Below are 22,719 nucleotides of genomic sequence, written 5' to 3'. Positions count from 1 at the left end.
ATCTACTCTTGGTTGCTGGAAGCACGTTTTCCCTGCAGAGTATTGTACAAGTCAGATTTGAGTTGCTCTGCTTTTACTACTGTCGTGGTCCCTGGTATGTTATAATAGGATTTTGATATTCATGCTGCAGGAAGACAATCTATTCTGTAATTGGGATTTTTTGTTTACTTGGTTGGCTGGGATTTTTTTTGTTTTTTGAACAACTGAACAATATTTCTAAGTCTTCAAGGAAAGACACATTGAATCACAAAATGATTTAGGTTGGAAGGTGACCTTGAGCAACTGCCTTCTCAAAGGAGGGCCAATTAAATTACATTGTTCAAGGGTTTTTTTGGTCAAATTTTGAACATCTCCAGGAATGGAGTTTTTACCTCGCCTCTGGGCACTTGTTCTAGTGTTTGGCCATTCTCATGGCTAAAAAAAAATAATTAAAAAAAATCCTTACATCTGGTCAGTTTACTGTATTCCAGCTTGTGTTTGTTGCCTCTCGTCCTTCTCCTGTGGACCTCTGAGAGCAGCCTGGCTCTGCCTTCCCTAGACCCTCCCATTAGGTAGTTACGGGCAGCAGTAGGATCCCCTCAGGCCTTCTGCTATTAGCACTGAACTGGCCCTGCTCCCTCAGCCTCTCCTCAGACACCCTGTGCTCCAGTCCATAACGAGCTTGGTGGCCTTCGCTGGACTGGCTCCAGTATGTCCACGTCTCTTTTGTACTGGGGACCCCAGAACTGGACTCAGGACTCCAGGGGTGCTCTCACCAGTGCTGAGCAGAGATGAAGGATCACCTTCCTTGGCCTGCTGGTGACACTCCTCCTAATGCAGACCAGAAGGTTTTTGGCCACCAGGACCCCAGGTCCTTTCCTGCAGAGCTGCTCCCCTGCCAGTCAGTGCTCAGTCCCAGGGAGAGCTCCAGGGAAGCCCACACATTCAAACTGCCTTGGGACCAACCACTGTAAATTTGAACAGCAAGGTAATCCTCCCTTTTGCACCCTGCAAGATGGAGCAATGCATCCAAACATAAGCCTTCAGTGACAGTGGAGTTGGCACCTAACGTGAACTGTCACTGAACTATCATTAATACATAACTGATCTAGAAATTAATTTTTAAGGGTGCCTGCCAGATACTAGATCCTACTCTTCAATTAATAGGGTTTTCTGTGTTGTCTTTTATGAAACATCTCTTCTGTATTTGCACTTTAATACCTGAAGTAAAAAGCAGGGGCAAAGACTGTTTAAAAAAGGAAATATTCGAATCCGTCTGTATTATTTTTCCTTATATTAATTTTATTTAACTGTTAAAAAGAGAATAAAGCTTTTACAAGACTGCAGTGGAAAATACAATACCAAACAGCATTTGTTACATCATTAAATAACATGGTTTATTTGTTAACCACTGTATCTTCCACAAAATACCAGATGAAAATATTTGTATCTAGGAGGGAAGAGAATTAAATCACAGGAAACAAAAGCTGATGTAAAGAGTTTTAGGAAGAAATAATGTGCTATGTGGAGAATTACTTGTTACCACTTAATAGTACCATCAGTTCAAAACTGTAAAGCTGCACACTGACTCTGCATAATACTTTGTGTACTTCTTATGTATATTATACAGGCTGATATATATGTTGTACGAACTGGTGCTAAGTGTAAGACCAACAAAATAACGGATCATTTTATTGAGGTGATCTCGCCATCATAAATTAGGTGTTCTTGTATTATGTATAAGAACACATATATTCTTATATATGCAGGTAGTCCTCTATGTTTTAGCAGCATTGCATGCTGCATAGTCAACATGTAAAAGAGTGACAGGCTATTCATCTATGGATTAGTATCTTAATTGGTTTAAATTGCTACAGTTCCTTTGCTGTACATGAGGCACTTACTTTCCTGCGTACTAGCTAAAAATACCTAGCGTGGCATCATAATATTATTCCTCAGGGTGTGCTTCTGAAAACTTAATAAAAACCATACATTTACCCAAAGTTATGCACTGAATCTTTTTAAATGGCTTTGAATTGTTCTTAGGAGGCTGCAGTTTACTGAAGTGGTGGGCATTGTCACGTCTTCCAACAGCTCACAAGAGGGAAGGACACGTGCTTGAAGCGTTTGCTAACATCAGCTTGTTTGATATTGTAGTTTCTTTATTAATGCAGGGGACAAAGTTTCTTTTTAGTCTGTTTCCATGAGGCTTGTACTGTCAGAATATAAATTTGCGAATAGCTGCTTTTGCGTTTCTTAATCAAGGAGATTTGAAGCTGTATCACCTACAGTGGTTATGTGGGGTGCTAACATTTTCCATTCCAATTTGCAAACGCTGCCTAAATGCCCTAGTAAGTCAAGTTTGGAAAAGTGTAATATTTTCTCCTGAAAATGTTGAAACACATTTTTAACAGTATTGTTCACATTCTTTTCTTTCATTTTGAAATCTAAAATTACCTAAAACTGAAATTCCAGAGTAGTCTCATTATTCAAAATTATTTCTGAGGCAAAGTGTAGGGAAAAAAAAGAAATATCAGCTCTAGAACAGGAGAAAATGTGCATCTTGGTACTTACAAATAATTCAAATAATTCTCAAAAGCAGGAAGCAGCCAATATACAAAATATCTGCAATTCACTCTGTGTTCAAGCTAAGTTAGATCGTATTATTTCTGTACTTAGATGACAGTAATGCATAATCAAATTAGTTTTAATAAAACTAATCTGTGGTCCATGCTGAGTGACATAATATCACACCACAAAAAGAGAGAGCAATTTCACCTACTGTTAAATTAATTACTGCATGTAAAGTGAAAAGAATTTGATTTATCAAATCTGAATATAGCCTTAGGTATTCTAATAACCGTCATCAACTGCAAGGACATGAATGAACTCTTTATGAACTAAAGTTTAGTGCAGTCATATAACGTGGTCCTGTGATAAATGTCTTTTTCATTTAAAAAAATACATACAACCTTTCAGACAGGAACTAAAGGTGGTTTTCAAAGACCGTGGGGTAGGTATAGCTCTTGCCACACTTGAACACTGAAACCTGTGACACAGTTTTTCCTGTGTCATCTGGTGGCGTTGCAGCTATGCAATCCCTTGAAACTGGTAAAAGGCACATTTAGGAGTAAAATGTATCAAACTAATGGCGAGAAACACCCTTGCTATAAACATTCAGCAGTATTGCAATCGAGACTGCTACATGCGAGCTTTGTGCACATCATGCTGAGTATTGGTGCGGCTTCGCTGATGTGACTTTTGTTTTACTGTCCCAAATTTGCAAGCTACATGAATGCTGCACAGCTTCAGATCTGAATCTAATTCTGTGGATGATGACATCTATCAGCCTGGTCAATAGCGGTGTAAGTTGTACTGAAAGAGCCTGAAATAGTCGATGCAGAGATAGTTATTCCGCACCATTTCTTGAACAAGGCATAAGGGCTATATGGAGCTGGGCCACACTTCCACTTCTGCCTCTGTGCTTCCCCACCATCACTCTGTGGCTGGCTTCGTGCTCAACATCTTATCTAGGCTCTATAAGCAGCTTTTCAGAGACCTTCAGGAGCACTTAGCACTCTCTTTCAGCTGGGTCCTTTCTATTGACTTGCAGAGGAATTCAAACCATTTAAATGTGGCTATTTTATTTCACACTGAGAATGCAAGTGGGTTGTGAGGACTAGCTATGCATTTTAAATCGATGCTTTAGCTCATTGCAACCTCCCAACAGAAGTGAACCCTTCGGAAAATATTCACCTGGGCTAGATTTGAATCAAAGTAAGATGACTCCACATGCTTTTTAGTAATATCTTGACTGATCCAGGCTTCTTTTTAATTATTTTGTAACCTTAATGCATATAAAATCACTGCTGGCTAAAAGTGCATAGACTATAGAGCACTATGTACAACACGCATTTATCCTCAGCCTGGTGTTTCATGAAGTCCTTCTGCATGACAATGATCTTATGTTTCCTAACACCACTTCTGGGATAACAACGTTGTTTCTGTGGTCTGAGAACTCTGTTCAAGTCTACTTACTGTTTCCTGCACATGCTGCAGGTAGTAGATTTTCCTAGATTTGACAGCAGAGGCTGATTCAAACAGAAAAAAATTTCTTCACTGTAGACATGAGCTCCCCCCTAGGGTCGTGAATGAATTTGGTAATTTAAAGCAAAAAAAAGATAGACAAGATAATTATTTACTTTTTAAAAGAGAATAAAAAGTCATAGGAAACAGAAAACAAAGGTTTGTCACTGTACACACGCACTTTGTTTTACAGCACCTAACTCTAGGTAGTAACCAACACCAAGGGACACTGAACAAATCACATCAGCTGGAATTTCTTTCTGAAAGAACACTCTATATACCTACCGATACACAACTGATACACCTATATACACTCTATAAACCTACTGATGTTTATGTTTACACCATATGCTTCTGCATCCTTCCTTACTAAATGTTAGACCATGCTAAAATTTTGCCTTGGACAGAGATGATCAAGGAAACTATTCTTGAGGTTGTTCAGCAACTCACTAAACCATTTCTTCTAGAAAAGGGAAGTATTTTAAGGATATTTATTTCATCCTGTTATTTTACCCAAGGCCTAGACCTATCTGTTTGCAGCCTGCAGAACTGTGTTCCCAGCTCACTGGAAGCTCTGCATAGTCTTCTGGATGTTATCCAAATATAAGATGTCCTTGTGCTTAGAAGGGTTTTATGTAGAATTAAGAGGTTATATATATTTGTGTCTGCAAATTGTAAGCTCTATTGATCTGTGTATTTGTCTAAGTAAACCAAGACAAGAGATATACCTCCTTTACTGTTTAAAAAGAAGGGAAAATAAATTAGTCCTGAGAGGCTAAAGAACTTAAACTTCTTTAAAAGCATTATGCCTTACTCATAAAAAACTAGTACTGATATATTGTGAAAGTAGTGAGATCATGTGTTTTAAACTCAAATAACCAGGGCGTGGGAACCATTCAGAACATTCTCTTCACCTTGGAAAGAGATCCAGTGCCACACTGAGTTTAGTACAGTCATAACAGAATCACAGGATGGTAGGGGTTGGAAGAGACCTCTGGAGATCATCCAGTCCTACCCCCCTGCCAGAGCAGGGTCATCTAGAGCAGGTTGCACAGGAACACGTCCAGGCAGGTTTTGAGCGTCTCCAGAGACAGAGACTCCACCACCTCTCTGGGCAGCCTGTTCCAGAGCTCTGACACCCTCAAAGTAAAGAAGTTCCTCCTCATGTTGAGATGGAACTTCCTCTGTTCAAGTTTGTGCCCATTACCTCTTGTCCTGTCACTGGGCACCACTGAAAAGATCCTGGCCCCATCCTCCTGACACCCACCCTTTATGTATTTATAAGTGTTGATAAGGTTCCCCCTCAGCCGTCTTTTTTCCAGACTGAAGAGCCCCAAATCCCTCAGCCTTTCTTCATGAGAGAGGTGTTCCAGTCCCCTAATCATCTTGGTAGCCCTTTGCTGCACCCTCTCCAGCAGTTCCCTGTCCTCCTTGAACCGGGGACCCCAGAACTGGACACAGTACTCTTTGCTAGTTTGTTTCATGGAACACAGATTTGGTGTGGTTTGAAAAGAGACCACGTGCCACCACCCTGTTTCCAGCTCTGGACCCCTGCCCTAAATCAGGCTGCACAGTTCCACTCCAAAGCAGACACTTTACCCTCTAAGATATCTGTGGGATCATCATCTTCTGGTACACCAGTAAATATTTAAATTGCATCTTTGTACCTTCAGATTTAATCCAAACTTCAGAATAGCTTTGTCTTTTGGAATGAAAGAAGCTACTTTTTATTGCCTTTAATAAGATCTGGTAATCGTCCCATGCCCATCGGTAGAGACAGAACAACGTAGATCACCTGAGACTGGAAAACTTCCCACTGCGCACCCACATTAACAGAGTTTGGAGGCAAGATGTTTTCCTCAGAGAATGGCAATTTGTCATAACAGAAACTTTTCAAAACAAGGTATTACATTTAACTCAATTTCCTTCAACAAATTTTCTTAATTCCAGAATGGCATCCCTGATTATTCTACAGTGAGAAATAAATAAGATTCCACAGAGCTAGCTACTACTCAGGGATGTGAGTGCCTCTGGTCAGCTGCCTGTTTCAGTGTATTTTGTCATTGCACAAGGTTAAATCCTAGAAATTACAAAAATTCTAGTGCTCAGGATCTTCACTAAATATGTACAAGAGCCAAATTAAAATTTTTGTGATAGCAAATTCTCAGTCCCCATGATAAGTGATGTTGGGCTACTGGGATGGGCTTAGTTCTCTTCTTCCGCCCCCCAAAAATTCTAAGGGTCTTAGCCCAGGGCATTCTTAGTCTAAAAATATTCTTTTTAAATATGAAAAATATTCATGGGATAGTAATAATCATTTAAACCTTGCAATGCAAACCAAAAGTTTCTATTTTCTTTTTGTGATATTTTTAACGGAAGAACTGTATAGATAGAAAACTTTTAAACAAAGACATTAATGAAAAATGTTAATGCCGCTGAACTGATGAAATTAATATTCTGGAGTTTAGCAGGTATCTTTTTTTTTAATGAGTTGAAACAGAGCAGAAAAAAATGTTAGGTATGTCAATGTACATATTCCAATACTAGAAAAATATGGAGATCTTAATTAAGATAATATTGATTGCAGCTCTAACAATTTGATAAGATTATTGATAGAAAGTGTATCATAGAATAGTAAGTGACAATGTTAATCACCGTATAGTAGTACCTATGCTTTTTGGGGACTATTTTGTAGTATTTTATTAATATAACACTCTAGCTTCATTTTAGGAAAGAAAATCAGGACACCTGAGTCATCTCTTTCATGCTAGTATCTTTATGAGGAAACCATTGAAATCTTTGGAAGTACATTGGAAATCACTTAAGATACAGTTGGGACATTTTTAACAGAACACTAAGAAAAGCTAACAGTGAGACTTTTGCTGGTTTTCATGGGTGAAATAATCAGAAGTAAATCTGTTGGGTGGATTCAGACTGGTTAAATCCTAACCGATTAATGACACATCTGTAAATCAAATTTGGAATTATACTAGTAGAAAGTTGTTTTGTATGAGGAAATTAAAGACCAGGATTCTAGGTTACTAAAAAAAAATATTCAAATGAGTGAGAGTCACACATACAAAAAAGCAGAGATGCTAAAAATCACTTCAGATGCAACAGGATAAGAAAGATCAGGAACGTTAAATAACCATGATCCCTGCACAATTATTCAATAATTATTTCTTGTATCTCAACTGTAGATTAAAAAGCAAAAGAATAAAAAGAAAGAAAAAAAAAAAAAGAAACCCATCTGCTAAGCTCTATTTTGACCCTTCACTGAGGGCAGTTTTTTCTTTAGACGGGAAAAGATCTGCTTGCATGAGAAAATGGTACTGCCTGATGGGAGCTAGTTTTAGTGGAAAAGTGCGATAACAGAAGAAAAATAATGCCTGTAGAGGCCTCTGTGCATCCAAGGCATCCAGAACTACAAATGCTTTCAGACCCTGATCTTTTATCACTGAAAGCTTGTGTGATCGCTCATTCTCCAAACAGCCTGTTCTTGCTAGCTTGAGTTTGAAAAATGAAACAAGTGGTTACGTGGTTGTATTTGACAAAACTTGTACAGAAGCTTGGCAGGTTACACAGATTTCAGCAATTCCTAATTAGAAGAATGTGAGAAACTTATTTCCCATGACACAGCAAGCCACAACCATTGAAGTCAGTACAATTTAATTTCCCTGAGCCTGCAAGATCTCCTGGACTTTCAAAGAGGATCAGCCTGAATCACTGCTGCCTCATTTTTCTCTTGGCACTGTGTATGGGACCAGCTTCTCTAAGCTGCACCTAACAAATATCATTGAAACAGTAATATATTGTAATTACCACATAAAGATAGTATACTTACTAATATGTACTAGTAGAAATACAACACACACAGAGCTATCTTCATTTTGAGCACTGCTGTCTGCCAGCTGCTTCTTAATGCAAAGAAGGTTGTATTAATTTCTGGCAACTCTTACAAAGCTTGCTGCTGCTGCGTTCTGCCATCAGCTGTCCTCAGCCAAAAAATGTTATGTACTATGCTTTTAACCCCAGCAAAAGTTGTTATCTACCGTATTAAACACAGGCACAAAACCATCAGAGCTCAACATTTTTTACAGACTAAGCTGAAATAAAATTACAAACTTAATTTGAAGATGTTGCAGCTTCTAATCTCTGAGATCTGAGTCTCTGAGACCTCCAAACTCTAGCCTTTGCCTAATCCAGCCGTACTTCTCCTGACTACTACAAATACCAGCACATTTTAAGAATGTCAGCAAAGATGTCCTACTAAATATTTTTCTCTGTTTTCTTTCCCTCCTTGATGAATAGCGAAATCTAGTTTAACGCACCAATTTTCATTAACAGGCTTTACAAATACCAGCAGGATTTACAAAAGCGGCACAGTGATCATCAATAAAGCTCATACAGATGTATTTCTCTGTCCATGAAGGAAGCAGCTGTTTGTTGAATTTAGAATAATGAAATCTTCCTTGACATACAGACTGCGAACAACACCATATTGGCATGCCCAATGTGTATCAACAGTTCTTGTTAGGTTTCATAGCTTCAAGGCTTATCAGACCATTTCTCTGCATTTCCCAGAATAATGTTTGAGCCACAGATGTTGGAAAGAAAACAGACCGCAAATACACTGGAGAGTACAACAAATCCCCAGCTTCCAGTGTAGACTTTGTCTATGTCCGCTAAAACTGTATTCAAACAGAGAATAAAGTAAATAGCAAGTGGAGTTTGTCCAAAAATAGCTCTAAATGTTTTCAGTATGGGAGATGTTAATGATAGATACATCATCCCCCCCTTGGCTTACACAGTTCTTCAAGGAGATTCAGGCCCTTATCAGTTTCTCACTTTGAAGTAAAACTTTTTCGTAAGCTGGGTGACCTTCACTACTAAGGAACTGCTCTGCTTATATGGTCGCATACAGTGGGATGTGGTTTGAAGGTTATAGGCAAGTTCAAAGCAATTTATACCTGAGATGAGCTAACTGTGCAGCAGCTGACTTTGTAGTGATTAGGCTCCTTCTGCGTTTATTCTTATCCCATATATTTTGGAGATAGGAATTTACAGGTTTTAACTTAGGTGTTTGCTCGTGGCAATCTGGCTTCATTATCATTCTCATTCCAGCCAAGTTTGACCTGAGCCGTGGATGATGTCTCATCTTACCAGAACCAGATTTCACCTCCACTTATTTTTTTGCTTTCTTTCTTAACTGATTCAATACATAATAGCTAGACTCCTTGAAAGCCTTCTCAACCATATTATTCAAAGATCTTTAAGATTTGAAATCAGGGCTTTCAGTAGGATTTATTTGTTTTTACTAATATGAAGAGGAATATAGCATTTCTGTGACAGGTATCAGGCCTATTGTATGAGAAGAGGAAACAAAACAGCATTTTACTGGTTACCTGGAGATAGGAATAGGCTGTAGATCTGATAAAGATCTGTAATTTTTTACTAGTAAGCACTGAAAGACTATTCCTGAACAAACCAAGATTATTTTGTCCTAATCACAACATTCAATTTATCTGCCAAAAGATGATTTGAGGGCAAGGGAATTTTCTAAATATAAAAAATTATTCCAGAAAATCATCTGGGGATAAATTCAGGGATGGAAGAAAGCTGGACTTTGTGAAGTTTTATTTACATATGTAATTATAAATATTTTAATGTGTGGTATTTCCCGTGTAACTTGGAAATTTACTTGTGTTTTTAGCCTGTGAAGTTTTGGATTACTGCACCCTTTGTGAGCAAACATAACCATCTCTAGTGCGATGATGTTCCAACCAGCGAGCCCAGTTTTGATCTTTATGTTTAGCTCCTCCTGATCCATTTTAACTGCATCTGGCAGATGCATAACAAATACTCAGTTCCTGCAAGCCAGTTTATCCCTTTCTTTTTCAAGGAATACATTTTTCATCCCTTGTCTGCACTTTGTAAAATATTTTTAGTCCATCATGATTCTTGTGAAGGTAGGTATTGCAAATGATAAAATAGATAAAATAGGGCCAGACAATGAGTCCTATTCATTCATGCTGCATCTCTGATAAGAGACTAGAGGTTAAGAATTTTCCATGGTAACTAGAATGGCTTAAAGGTCTTCTGACAATAACATAATGGATTCCAATTTTAGTCATTCAGGAATAAATCTATTACTTTATGCAGAGTTACTCCAAATACACCCATTCTTCACCAGGTGAGGAGGCCGGTGTTATACTCAGGGGCAACAACCCTGACTTCAGAAAGAAAAATAGTTTTCTGACTTGGATGTAAGGTAAAAATGCCCATTTCCAAGAAACATCTGTCAGACACTTTCCAGTGCCTACAGCTTTGGTGGGGAGGGGTCTAAAGAAAGAAGAGGTTTGTTGGGGGTGAAGACTTATAGCCATAGGTAAATATATCTATTTTGGGGAATTTTGCGTAGTTTATACACAGGTTCCTTTGATCACCTTTAAATGCTTGAAGTTAGTTGCATGACTAAATTCATTTTCATTTTCTCATAGAGCTTATTATTTACTGGGTTGGGCTGTTGTGAGAATGTAGGGTAATTATTCATCACAAAAATATTATGGTCCTTCCCGCAATCTTCCCGCTTGTACAGGGTAATAAATGATTTTTTTTTTTTAAAGGTACAAAATATCTGCCCTTTTAGACAAGAACTGCAACTTAAAGAAAAAACATTCGGCTACACTACAGTGTTAAGTGTAATCACGGATTGATTGATGCGTCAGTCATGACATTATCCAAAACCTCTCTGGATGGAGTTACCTTTACATGAGTTACTGCAAAAAAGGAAAATAAGTGGCATTAAAAAAACGACCATTTTTGAAGGGAGGGAAATGTGGACACAACATATCTGCTACTGAATGGCATTCTATTTATTCCTTTTGGCATGGTAAACCTTATTAAATAGTTACATTTTAAAATCTTGATAAGAATCTTAATTATTAATGTCATCAACAGGCTGAAAAAAATGTAGGTCAGGTGTGTGGAGAGTTTGGCTCTGCAAAGACATTACTTAAAAGCAATTTTTTTTGCATGACTGAGCACATGTGCACACAGACTAGATAGTCACAATTTACAATGAGGTTACACCTATAAATAATTTATAAAGGGTTGGTAAACACTGTAGGCTCTTACAGAATCCACCAAGTCCATAGTTTTGTTATAACTATGTATAACACCCTCAAGTAATGTGCAACCAAGTATAATTTATGAAAGTCATATCCGTTGTATTGTTTATGATGTATATTAATCATTTATTAATCCTTTATGAACTATTTATAAATGCAATCTTAATGGAAGGCATGGCTGACTGGTTACTCCATTGCACTAGTTGCATGGCAGTTAAAGGTTGCAGGCCTCTTTGCCCCTCTTTTTTAACAAGCTAAGCAGTGTTTAGAGAAGGCAACATCACTAACTTTTTCCGTACAGACTCCTAGGAAGTTAAAAATCTGAAAGAGGTGTTACAAAGAGACTATTCTTGTAAGCAAATGTACAGAATCCTTTTTTACAACTTCTCCAATATTTCAGCAGAACTACCACAGGTCTGCTTCACAGAGTCCATGAGACAAAACTCCTTGCAGATGACCCATGCATATTAAAGTCTATGAAGTCTTGGTTCCCAAGGACTCTTGTATATTTTGGTACGTCAGACCACCAAAATATGGGCCGTATTTCCAGGAAATGTGCAGAGGGCTGTTGCTGTATAAATGTGCACGTCCATCAGTTCTTATGGTTTCCACAGGAGAATGGGCAATGTAACAGAAATGACTGCTACAGTCTAGGATACCATAATGTCTAGGAACAGATCCTGGCTTGCAGGATTATTCTTCTGCTCCAAAGCAGTTCTGCCTGCCAAGATACAGGTACTTGTGCTTGCTGCAGGCAAGCTCCACCAACTTTCATGTGACAGTGCAGTTTTATCGCTGCTCTTTGCTTCTTTATGCATCTTGTGAAATCTCTTGCTGAGGCATTTGATACCAGAGTACCATCCCAGCGCATTAATTCTTCACTTGTTCTTTTGCAGGAAACAGATCTCATTCTGACCTTTAATATCTCCATGCATCGTTCTTGGTGGATGGAGAATGGGCCGGGCTGCACCGTGACCTCAGTAACCCCAGCCCCAGACTGGGCACCAGAGGATCATCGTTATATCACTGTCTCGGGGTGTTTGCTTGAATATCAGTACATAGAAGTGGCTCACAGTTCTCTTCAGATCTTCCTTGCAGTAAGTGTTTACGGATAGCTTCACTTCCACCACCATTTCTAGATTTCTTCTTGCAGAATGTCATTACCGGAACAGTGGAGTACTGTGGCATTCCTTTACAAACCCTGGCTCTATGTGTTAGTGTTGTCTTGCAGCTAGTTCAAGGCACCTGTACACGAGAAGCTCCAACATGTATGTTTATTGTTTGACATGACGCACTCTGGTTTCCTGACCTCCCTTTTGACCATGCCACAAATCCTTTATAGCAGGTTATATTCAAATTACACTATAGGATGTAAGTTGTGACATAATAAGAAGTTACAGCTATTGCTGTGAAAGCCAAAGCCAAAATGAAGGAGAAATTTTCCACAGTAAAAATAGATTCACTGATCAGTTCACAGGACTCAAAACTGATCAATTTGGTTTTGACCATATTAGTCAATATGCATTTGAGGTGAATGGGAACGATTCTTCCCAAAAGAAAAAAATGTGTTTGTTGTATGAGAATCAAAACCAGAAATCTTAAGTCTTTTTAGGAGGAAAAGAATCTACTGTTGCACTGCAGAAAATTTATAAGGAATGGAAACATCTTCTTTTGGGGAAAATTGATAGGCTTTTCAACTGTATTTACCTGTACTAATAATTTTGCCTTGTGTTGTCTCTGACCGAGGTGAAAAGATGACATAACACTGAATTAATCACATTGAATGGCAATCTGCATTTCTATTTATTATTAATTGCTCTAGTGATATAAACATGTTTATGCCCAGATGGAGATATATATGACTGCAAATAAAACCGTTACTATAGATCTAAATTTGGACCAGTGCCAGGGTGCCCTCTGTATAAATTTTTTGGTCAAGAGATTCCAATGCTTTGCCTGAAGAGGGACCATACTGGTAAAAGTGAGAGGAAATCTGGTTAGCCAGATCCAGGAGTTAGTGTAAGGCAGTTGGACAGTCCATAATATATAACGTGGCCCTCAGCTACCCAAAAAGTGAGCAGTTTTTCCATCTGTCCATTCCCTAGCCTGGGTGTAAATGGCCAAGTATCAGGTGAGTTTGGGACAATATATCTCTTTGTCAATACATCTCTGCGTGGGCTCTGCGTGTAAAAGATTGGTGACTGATTCACCTGAAAGCCCTGGTACCTCCCTTCAGTGGAGCCATCCCATATCTTCTCCATGCTCCTCGCTACAGCCTCCTTTCAGGTGACACCCACCTTGCTACAACCTCCTTTCAGGTAGTTGTAGAGAGTGATAAAGTCTCCCCTCAGTCTCCTTTTCTCCAGGCTAAACAACCTCAGCTGCTCCTCACAGGACTTGTTCTCCAGACCCCTCACCCTTCATTGCCCTTCTCTGGACATGCTGCAGCACCTCAATGTCTTGTAGTGAGGGGCTGGAAACTGAAGACAGTGTTTGAGGTGCAGCCTCACCAGTGCCAAATACAGGGGAATGATCACTTCCCTAGTCCTGTTGGCCACACTATTTCTGATACAGTCCAGGATGCTGTTGGCCACCTGGGCACACTGCTGGCTTATCTTCACCCAGCAGTTGCCCAACACCCCAGGCCCTTTTCCTCTGGGCAGCTCTCCAGCCACTCTTCCCCAAGCCTGTAGCGCTGCATGGGGTTGTTGTGACCCAGGTGCAGGACCCGGCACTTGACCTTGTGGAACGTCATAACCATTGGCCTTGGCCCATTGATCCAGCCTGTCCACATCCCTCTGTAGAACTTTCATACCCTAAAGCCCTCTAAAGGAGATATCCAGGCTTCTTTTTCTGACTTATTTTTTTGTACGTAATGAATGATGAACAAGAAACTTAAGGAATATACAATTCAAGCTCAATTCTGTTCATGATGCAACAAGATTTTTTGTGTGTCTGTGCTTAAACAGAGCCATGTTTCTAGATAAGGTCATTCTTTGCAAGCCAGGGAAGTGGTTCAGAATAACAAACCACTGGTAATCTGCTAGCTGTAACCGACTACAGCTGGGTTTATATTTCCATTCCTGTTACTGTGAATGTGATTATGAAAGGTAAAGAGCTACACAGTATAAGTATGGGTCAATTTTCCAAACCTGATGCTTGCAACTCTACCGTTTGCATCATTTTCGCGTTTCCAGTTCTGGGCATGGGGTTCTTTTTCAAGTAGAAATGCTAGCATAAATTCACTATCATATTAAATGTGGTGAGAAACAGAGGAATTGCCTGACACTGCTCAGTGACATATAATACAAGTTAGAAGAGCAGATAACTTGATTTTCAGCAAACTAGCTTTTAACAAACCCAAGCCTTAGATCACATTTATCTCCAGTTAGTAGAAAGAAGTTAATCTTTCCTTTCAATTTTCTTTTATGGGCACTTAAGTGGATCTTGCACTTTAACTGTAAAACTATAAATTGCAACTTACAAATTTGTTACTTGCTTTCTATTTGTATTTCTGTATGTTCATGACAATGATCAAGCTAATGTTGATCTTGGGTTTTTCATGGACTGGTGGCACTGCAGCATGTTTTTAAGGATGTTCTCTACTGCCTACATATAAAAAGTTACAAAGACATTCAGCTTCATTGAGGACCACTTATATCAGTCTTTGGAAACATTACACTGAGTGTATTTTGTACAGCTTGCCAGTAAGTTCACAAGGAATCCAGCTATAGAAGGTTAGGCTTCACGTAGATGTGATATTTGCTGCGGATTATGTAGTGGAAAGAATATTACAGCTAAGATAAAAGCTATAAAACCTCCTATGGTTTATACTATCTAAAAAGCAAGTCTCAAGGTGGGCTGTGGAATATTTCAAGGATTGCAGACAGATACTCTGCTGAGGACGTGCAGAATACTCATAGTCTCCAAGACACCTTCTCTCCCCAGAGCAACATGTCCTAGAAGCAAACAGCACCAGATTGTGAACCATACGAATGCTGCTGCTAATTTTGTGCAAGTCAACACAGATTTTAGGTTTTTAAGAGTGAAATTTTGGAGAATTTTCATTTCTTCTACTGCTTAAACAAAGTAGTAATTAAAGCAACTGGAAGGTTAAATGATCCCAAAGGTTAGGAGATGCCTCAGTGTGCAGAATGGTGGTGTTCGTTGTGTGATACCAGCCTTAGAGACTAAAGAGAGACAGATGTGATGACGCATAGGTATTTTGCCAGCTTCTCCTGAGGAGGGAATTGTGCTCAGGATAAACAAACAACTGGGCAAAATTGCTAGTTTACCTCACACAGAAGAAATAACAGAAAAATCAGTTTGGTGGTCTCTATACTTTGACCAGCTGAATGCTCATGGTTTAGAAAATCTTCAAAATGGGGAAGAATTGAGAACTAATGTGTGCAAGAAAATGCTCTGATAAAAAATGGATTGTCCCAATTTGGATATTTAGTACTTATGTATGCAAAGCATGTCTGGAATAACCCACAGTGATAATAGGGGCTGCAAAGCAGCCACAACCGCTCCTTTTCCCATGACACAGAGCACTTACGGTATTGGGTGATGCTGGTAGAAGACTACAGCCTCTGCAGAGCCTACCCGTAAACCGATCCTTGTATCACAGGTATAAAAAATGACCATATAATGCACATTTATGCCTGTCTTGTAGCCATTCCCATGTCAGCACATTACTTCTTGCTCAGCTGCTGTCTGATTTTTTTCATGTTTATGGAAATGTATTTTTAAACACTTCCACTGATTTTTCACTCAATTATTGCGGCAGTTGCCTCTCTGAAGTGGTACACCACCAAAATCTCAGTGCCACACATCATGCTTGTCAGTTTTTACTCTGTGCTCCATACCAATACCTCCTGTTTGGTTCTTTTGAGACTGAGCCACATTGCCGCTACCTTATCTCTACATCTTACCATCTTCTTCCAGCAGGTTGAAAAGAGAGAGGGGTTCAGAGTGAAGAAAGAAGAATGCGAGGGAGGGGAATCTATTTCACTCTTAAGTGCAGCTTTGCAGCCTGCAGTGCTGCAAACTAAACAAACATATTTTTAGGGCACCACCTGCAGCACGCAGCTGTATGGAACTGAACAGAACGGCTAAGGGTGTGATTTGTTCTGCTTTGTGTGAAACCCTGGGGTCCGGGAAAACATGTCGGGAAGGTATTTCTAGGGAACAACTCCCTCCTTTCCTGCCCTCCCCGATTCTTGGTGAATATCATAGCTGAATCTGTAAAGGTGAGATCTTAGCTTCATTGCACTTTGGCAGTGCCGGTAACTTATTTAACGCTGTGCTGATACATGGAGAAAAAAATGTATGGTTTCAGCCACAGCTAGTTCATTTGTTTTGTTGCACAAAGCTAAGCCTCGGTGCAGCCTATGCTCACATACTGGGCGAAATTCTCCGTTGACTCTTCTCTCCCTGGGAAGTCCCATTTACAGAGCTATGACATCTTGAGCACCTGGACCATCCAATGTGCTCTGCAAGAACCACAACTCTTCCTGTCCTTGGTGCCTACATATTACCAAAATGAACTGGGCTGCCGATGGCATGACTTGGATACCCGTATGCTTCATACATTAAAGTGTCCTCATGTGCTTAATGGTTATTGATTCTTGCTGCTTACGTCAGAGAAGCTATTTCATTTTCAGGACTACTGGGTTATCAAGGATAGATATACTTAAATTACTGATCTCTGGAGAGAATTTTTCCAGGTAAAGAATGAGGTCAGTGGTGCTAATGGAGATTTGGTTTGCTACTGGTTTGCAAAATTAGAGTTGCATTCTCTATAATATTTACAGAGTGGAAGATGAATGAAAGCTCCCACCCACCCCTAAGTGATAGGAGGTACAGCTGCCACTTCACCGTGGGGAGGGCAGTGCCTGGGAGGGCAGTGCAGGGTATACACCCCTGCTAACCTTGGCATGTAATATCAGTGCGTAAGGTGGTCGTTGGCTCTGTGTATAAGTAGTATATGCATCCCAGCCTTTTGGTCACACAGATAAGAAAGCGTCACAAGCTTGCAGTTTCACAGGCACTCACAGCCATCAATGTCTAATTCTAGCTACAGATCCTAAGTGCAATTTTTTTTCATTTGCACTTCTAATGGAACTCTTGTCTTATAACAGAAGGTGGGAATCTTTTCAGTTCAGGCCCTGAGCTGTGGTTCAGGTCAGTGGATTCTGCTTCCAGGTCTACACAGTGTCCTTGGGAAAGTCATTTCACCTCCCTGTGCCTCTTCCCAAGTGCTGCAGGGAGGAAAGCATGCCTAAATTTTTCATGTTCGGTTTAGACAGGCTCTTTTCAATGGTTCCCAGCGACAGGACAAGGGGCAATGGGCACAAGCTAGAACATAGGAAGTTCCGTTCAAATACACGGAAATACTTCTTTACAGTGAGGGTGACAGAGCACCGGAACAGGCTGCCCAGGGAGGTTGTGGAGTCCCCTTCTCTGGAGATTTTCAAGACCCGCCTGGATGCAGCCCTGAGGGATGTGCTTTAGGCAATCCCGCTATAGCAGGGGAGTTGGACTAGATGATCTCTAGAGGTCCCTTCCAACTCTGAAGATTCCGTGATTCCGTGATTCCGTGATAAGACACTGTACCATTTGCATAGATAGGGATCTCTCGCATCTCTCAAAAAGCCCTAAACATGTGTGGCACTCACTACAGTAAGGCTTTTGTGTGGTACAAGGAAATTATAATAATGGTAATTGCATTTCATACAGAAATGGAGCTCAGATTCTCTACATCTTCCTTCTGCCTGTGTTTTACTCTTTGATTATGCATGACCTGCCCCCACTCCCACAAGGCTCTTCTTGCAAAAGTCGACAAATTAAAATCCATTTGTAGATCAAAACTCTGAAAATATGCAAATAAAAGATCAGCCTTGGAGATAAGTGTGACAGAATTACATATCTATTTGCCAACGCTGGATTAAAAGTATTTATTATGCTTGTCTTTTACTCCTCACTTACACACTCACAAGTCTATTGATTTTAGTGGAACTAAGTGCCTGCGTTATGGGAATAAGACTAATGTGAAGGCATCACCTTAGCCGATTTGGTTTTTAGTTATAAAGCCCTCGAAAAGATGAACTGTGTAATATTATTCCAGTAAAATGAGTGGGGGGAAAGCATTTCTTATGTACTGTATCTACATTATTGATGGTAACTTACATACCAAATAAATAAAACCATAAGTAAACTGTTACATAAAAGTATTGACCATTTTCATAGTGATCCTGTCCACTGACTTTTATGTGCTGTATATTAGTCACAAGTCCTTTTTGTTCCTTCCTGCATTTATACTTGAGTATATGCTTCATGCTATCATTAAAATTATTATTTCATGCTTTAAAATTTGTAATATGCAATTATCCATCCATACCAGTTACAGTAAATGTATACTATTTGGGATTCTGCAAAGTCTGCGTCATGCATAATACCTTTCAAGCTCTGATGCTGTCAGATTGATTTAAAACATCACGAAGCATAACTGTGTTATTAAGATGCAATAATACAGCTATGCAGTTAGGACGCCAGCATCAAAATCTCTGCTCTGTTGCAGACTTACAGCATGACCTTTGGCAGGATGCTTAATTCATGCCAGTTATTGTCTGTACTATACAAACAACGGTTCTTAAATATTTCAGAAAGATGTTGCCAGGGTAATTCCATTAAACATTGCAAGGTAATCAAATATTACAGAAATGTGGTCCATGTGTGTATTTAAGCACTTAGAACAATAGAATAGCATTAATGTTCCCTGCTTCTTTTAAGGATTAATAATAATTAGAATAGGGTACTCTTAGAATCCTTAATGTTAGCGTAGCACAGGTGACATCAAATAGCCTCGTGCCCTTGTGGAGAGATGGGGGTAGTGAGTAACCACGTACTCTCGTCAGAATTTCTTTACTGGAATGTCTGTTTGTGCTTTAGACCCACGTACTCAAATATGTTTCTAACAGTGTATCACTTCAAAGGCCCCAACAGTGCTGAGGACAGTATGATTGCAAAGCAAAGCAGCAGTTCGTGTCCAAAAGAGCTAACCTGCAAAGTACAAAACAAGCCAGCCAACCCATACAGACAGAAAAGAGGGGAAAGGCAGGAAAACAGAGAGGGAATACTAGTTTGCAGTTTCAGTTTGCACCTCCTGTTTGACCATTGTCAGCTTTTTTGTAGGCATGATTGAAAAGCCCTAAAAAGGGTTATAAACCAGAATAATGAGCAAACTTTGCACTATCTGCTGGAAAATTCTCCTAAAAGGCAGCAAAAGAGGAAAGTGTGTGAAAGTTTGAAATGTATTAAGCGGCTGACAACTACTTGGTGGCTCATCAGCAGCGCACTCTCATACTGACAGGAGGGGACAAGCCAGGTGGGACAAGCCACAGAGGGCCTTGCAGGTGAATGGAGTAGTTGAATTTCACTGGAAGAAACTAAGCAGAAGAAATGGAAGGTTAAAGCAAGCTGTGGAAAATCATCTCTGCAGCAGCCTTCCAGATGGGCTCAGTCTAGACGGAGGCGTTGGTCAGGAGCAAGGAGAGGACATGGCACATGTAGAGGCAGGATGCTCCTCTGAAGCTGTGACTCACCAAGTGGGAGATCAGGAGGGCATCAGCAGGACAGCAGAGGTTAAAGAAACAGAGAGCTTGTAAAACTTCTGCATTTAGAGCAGGAAAGGGAAATGAACCTTCTGTAAAGGAAAAGTACATTCTATCTCTTTTTTCTTTTTCCTTTTAAGTTGTTTTTGTTTTTTTTTTTTTAATGTGGGAAGACAGTGACAAGACCTGAGCAGAGAAAAAGACTAGCAGGTCCTCCAGAGACACCAACAAATGACACAGAAGGACTAAAAGAAGAGAGCAGTGGGTGTAAAGCCTGTGGGTGCATCAGCACGACAGACTTCATGATAGGAGGAGGGGCAACAGAGCAGAGGCAGGGGAGGTGAGGGAGAGAGTCATAGGAATGCATGAAAAATAAAACCTGCCTGATTATGGATGTCATTAGGAAGGAGACAAACAGCAAAAGGCTGTTTCCGTGGGTCCCAAAATGCGCATGAGTGGAATCAAACAAAACATAAGTTGGCCCTGGATTGTTCAGGCTGAACTGCTGAAAAGTTAACAGGCAGGTCCTTTTGTCAGAGCTACAAAGGCTCAGGACTCTAAGAAAATGTACCGTATTAAAGGTCTTCACTGAGTTCAGATGGAAGATACTCATCTTTTAGGAAGTGTCACAGTTTGATGTAGGCTTTGGGTTCTGCTAATAACCCACCATATCCCATTCCTGCACTCAAAATAAGTATAATGTGATATGCTAAAAAAAAAAAAAAAAAAAAAAAAAAAGCTAAAGATCAGATCTACTTGTCTACTTGCTGCTAATGCAAAAATCCAAAGCTCTCACAAACGCAGCAGTAAACTAACAATGGGTTCTTAATTTTCCAGTTCTCAGTTCCTTTGTGCTGACCTTACAGTAATAAGCCTGATGCCATTTTCCTTTCCAGCCCACACAAAGGTCTTCAGTTGTGCAGGAGGCGCATCTTGCACATAAAAGCCCTCGCTCAGATTTACCCTTGCTAATTTTGTTTCCCCACCTCCCTTTGGACAACAGCCTCCACCTCTTCCTCACACATGTGCTCACACACATACCTGGCAGATCGGCTGCCTCCTCCTGTGCTTGTAGAGTGGGGAGAATATTTATACGTGAGAAAGGAGACAAGAGCTCCCGTAATCAAGTTTTGACTCTTTGAACCTAATGGGGAAAAATAACATTATTTAATTAAGGTGGAGTTCCTTTCTAGGGCAACACAAAGATTGAAAGAAAATTGATTCTTAATGATATAGATCGGTACTTTAGAAAGACTGGTTTTTCTCGGTGCAGGACTGGGCAAAATCAGCACAATGGGAAGAGGGTATGAATCATTGTAAAGTGCTAATTTAATAACACTGTCGTGCCGTGTTAGCAGAGGGGCAACATCAGGTTCAGGCATCTTTGACATGGCCTCAGAGCACAGTATATTTCTGTTTCTCTGTTTGACAATAGCGTTAGAGCATGTGTCATTAGTGTTTTGAGGGATTACTATAAGAGATTTCTTTTTGCCTACAAGTGTTATCTGTTGTTGCTTCTATCAAATTTTACCTGCATTTCTTCACCACTCCTTGCAGAAAACTGAATCGTACACATCAAAGCATAAACGGTTTTTTAATGAGCAGGGAGCTTTGTCAGTAGAATTGTACTCATTCATTTCCTTAAAAGCTTCACATCTTAATGAACTGGGCTCATAGAAAGCCAAGTTATATGATAATTGTCTGAAAACAAGTTTGCTCCGACTCAGTGGAGAGAAGTCAGCTTTAAATAGAGTTACCTGACCAACGCACACAGGATTGCCTCTGAGAGGTTTATTTCCCTGGCAGAATGAAAAGCCACAGCAACAGCAAGAGCTGAGGCTGGAAGAAGCAGTTCTACCTCTCACAGATCCTTTTGCACTAGCAAAGAAAATAGTGAATGGGATTTTGTGGGGGGAAGATCGGAATTGTGATAACCAAGAGCTGAACATTAGACTCATTACTTTGAGGCCTGAGGGAAGTTTTCCTGAGAATTTGTTTTGACCATCTCATATGTATTCCTTCACGCAGGGGACTCTGATTCTGGCTGACCCTGTAGGGTAGATAGTTATTCGATACAGCAAAGAGGTTACGGCTCCCCAGGCTCAGTGCCGCATGGCTGTCCTGGGGCTATGTGATGCTGGTGGTGCTGTGCTGACCGGTGATGCTGGCTTGCTGACTCGCTGACTTGCTTCCTCCCAGAGCTGCAATTTAAATTATTCCTCAATTCCAGCACTAGGGCAGTCCTGCTACCATTTTTATGACACTGTCATAGCATAAGAGCTGCATGTGAACACTTTCCAGCTGTATGCAGGTCAAAAGCCTTTGTTTGGGGTCTTCTTACCTAGTTTTGGTGAGCCTCTATGGGTTTTTTATGGTTTGAAGAGGTTCTGGACAAAGAGCCTAGTCCGTTCGATTTTCTTTCTCTACAAGTGAATCAATATGGTAGAGAAACCAAATTGCATATGCTTTAGATGTAAGAATAATATTAAGAAGAATAGCAATAACAATAAATAGCACAAGCTATTTATTGTAATCATAAATCATAATCATAATTATCATAAATATTCCATCAAAACATGTAATTAAAGAAAAAGGAATCCCTCTTCATACTGAAAACTCATAGTCAAGTGACAGGTTCACCAACTCCATTCCGGAGATGATTCTGGAGGTACAAACAAACACATGAATATAAATATTCATGTGTTTATTTATATATTTCATATTTTTAATATAAATACAAAAAAACATTCACAGCACAGATGTACCTCGGTATCACCGTGCTCATCATTCTTGCTCTCTGACTTCTGCAGTGCTGCAATTCTAAGGGGAGTAGGGTCTGAGACAACTTTTAGTTGTCAATTTCCTGAAGCTTTCACCTTTTAAATGGCAGGTAATATTCATTACTGAAA

At 39.8% G+C, this 22,719-nt stretch overlaps 1 protein-coding gene across 2 annotated transcripts in view; it reads left to right on the top strand.

The window, feature by feature from the left end:
* NKAIN2 (sodium/potassium transporting ATPase interacting 2) overlaps positions 1 to 22,719 on the top strand; it is a 561,651-nt gene that overhangs the window by 467,966 nt on the left and 70,966 nt on the right. For both annotated transcript variants that reach the window (XR_012586233.1, XM_074580840.1), the window contains exon 4: positions 12,092 to 12,292. Coding sequence is in view for 1 of the 2 variants with exons in the window: in XM_074580840.1 (XP_074436941.1) it covers positions 12,092 to 12,292 (201 nt within the window). In the remaining variant the exon portion in view is untranslated. The remainder of the gene's footprint in view (positions 1 to 12,091; positions 12,293 to 22,719) is intronic.

The sequence above is a fragment of the Larus michahellis genome, chromosome 3 (assembly GCF_964199755.1).
Source record: "Larus michahellis chromosome 3, bLarMic1.1, whole genome shotgun sequence".
NCBI lineage: Eukaryota > Metazoa > Chordata > Aves > Charadriiformes > Laridae > Larus > Larus michahellis.
This window is presented reverse-complemented; position numbering and strand designations above follow the sequence as displayed.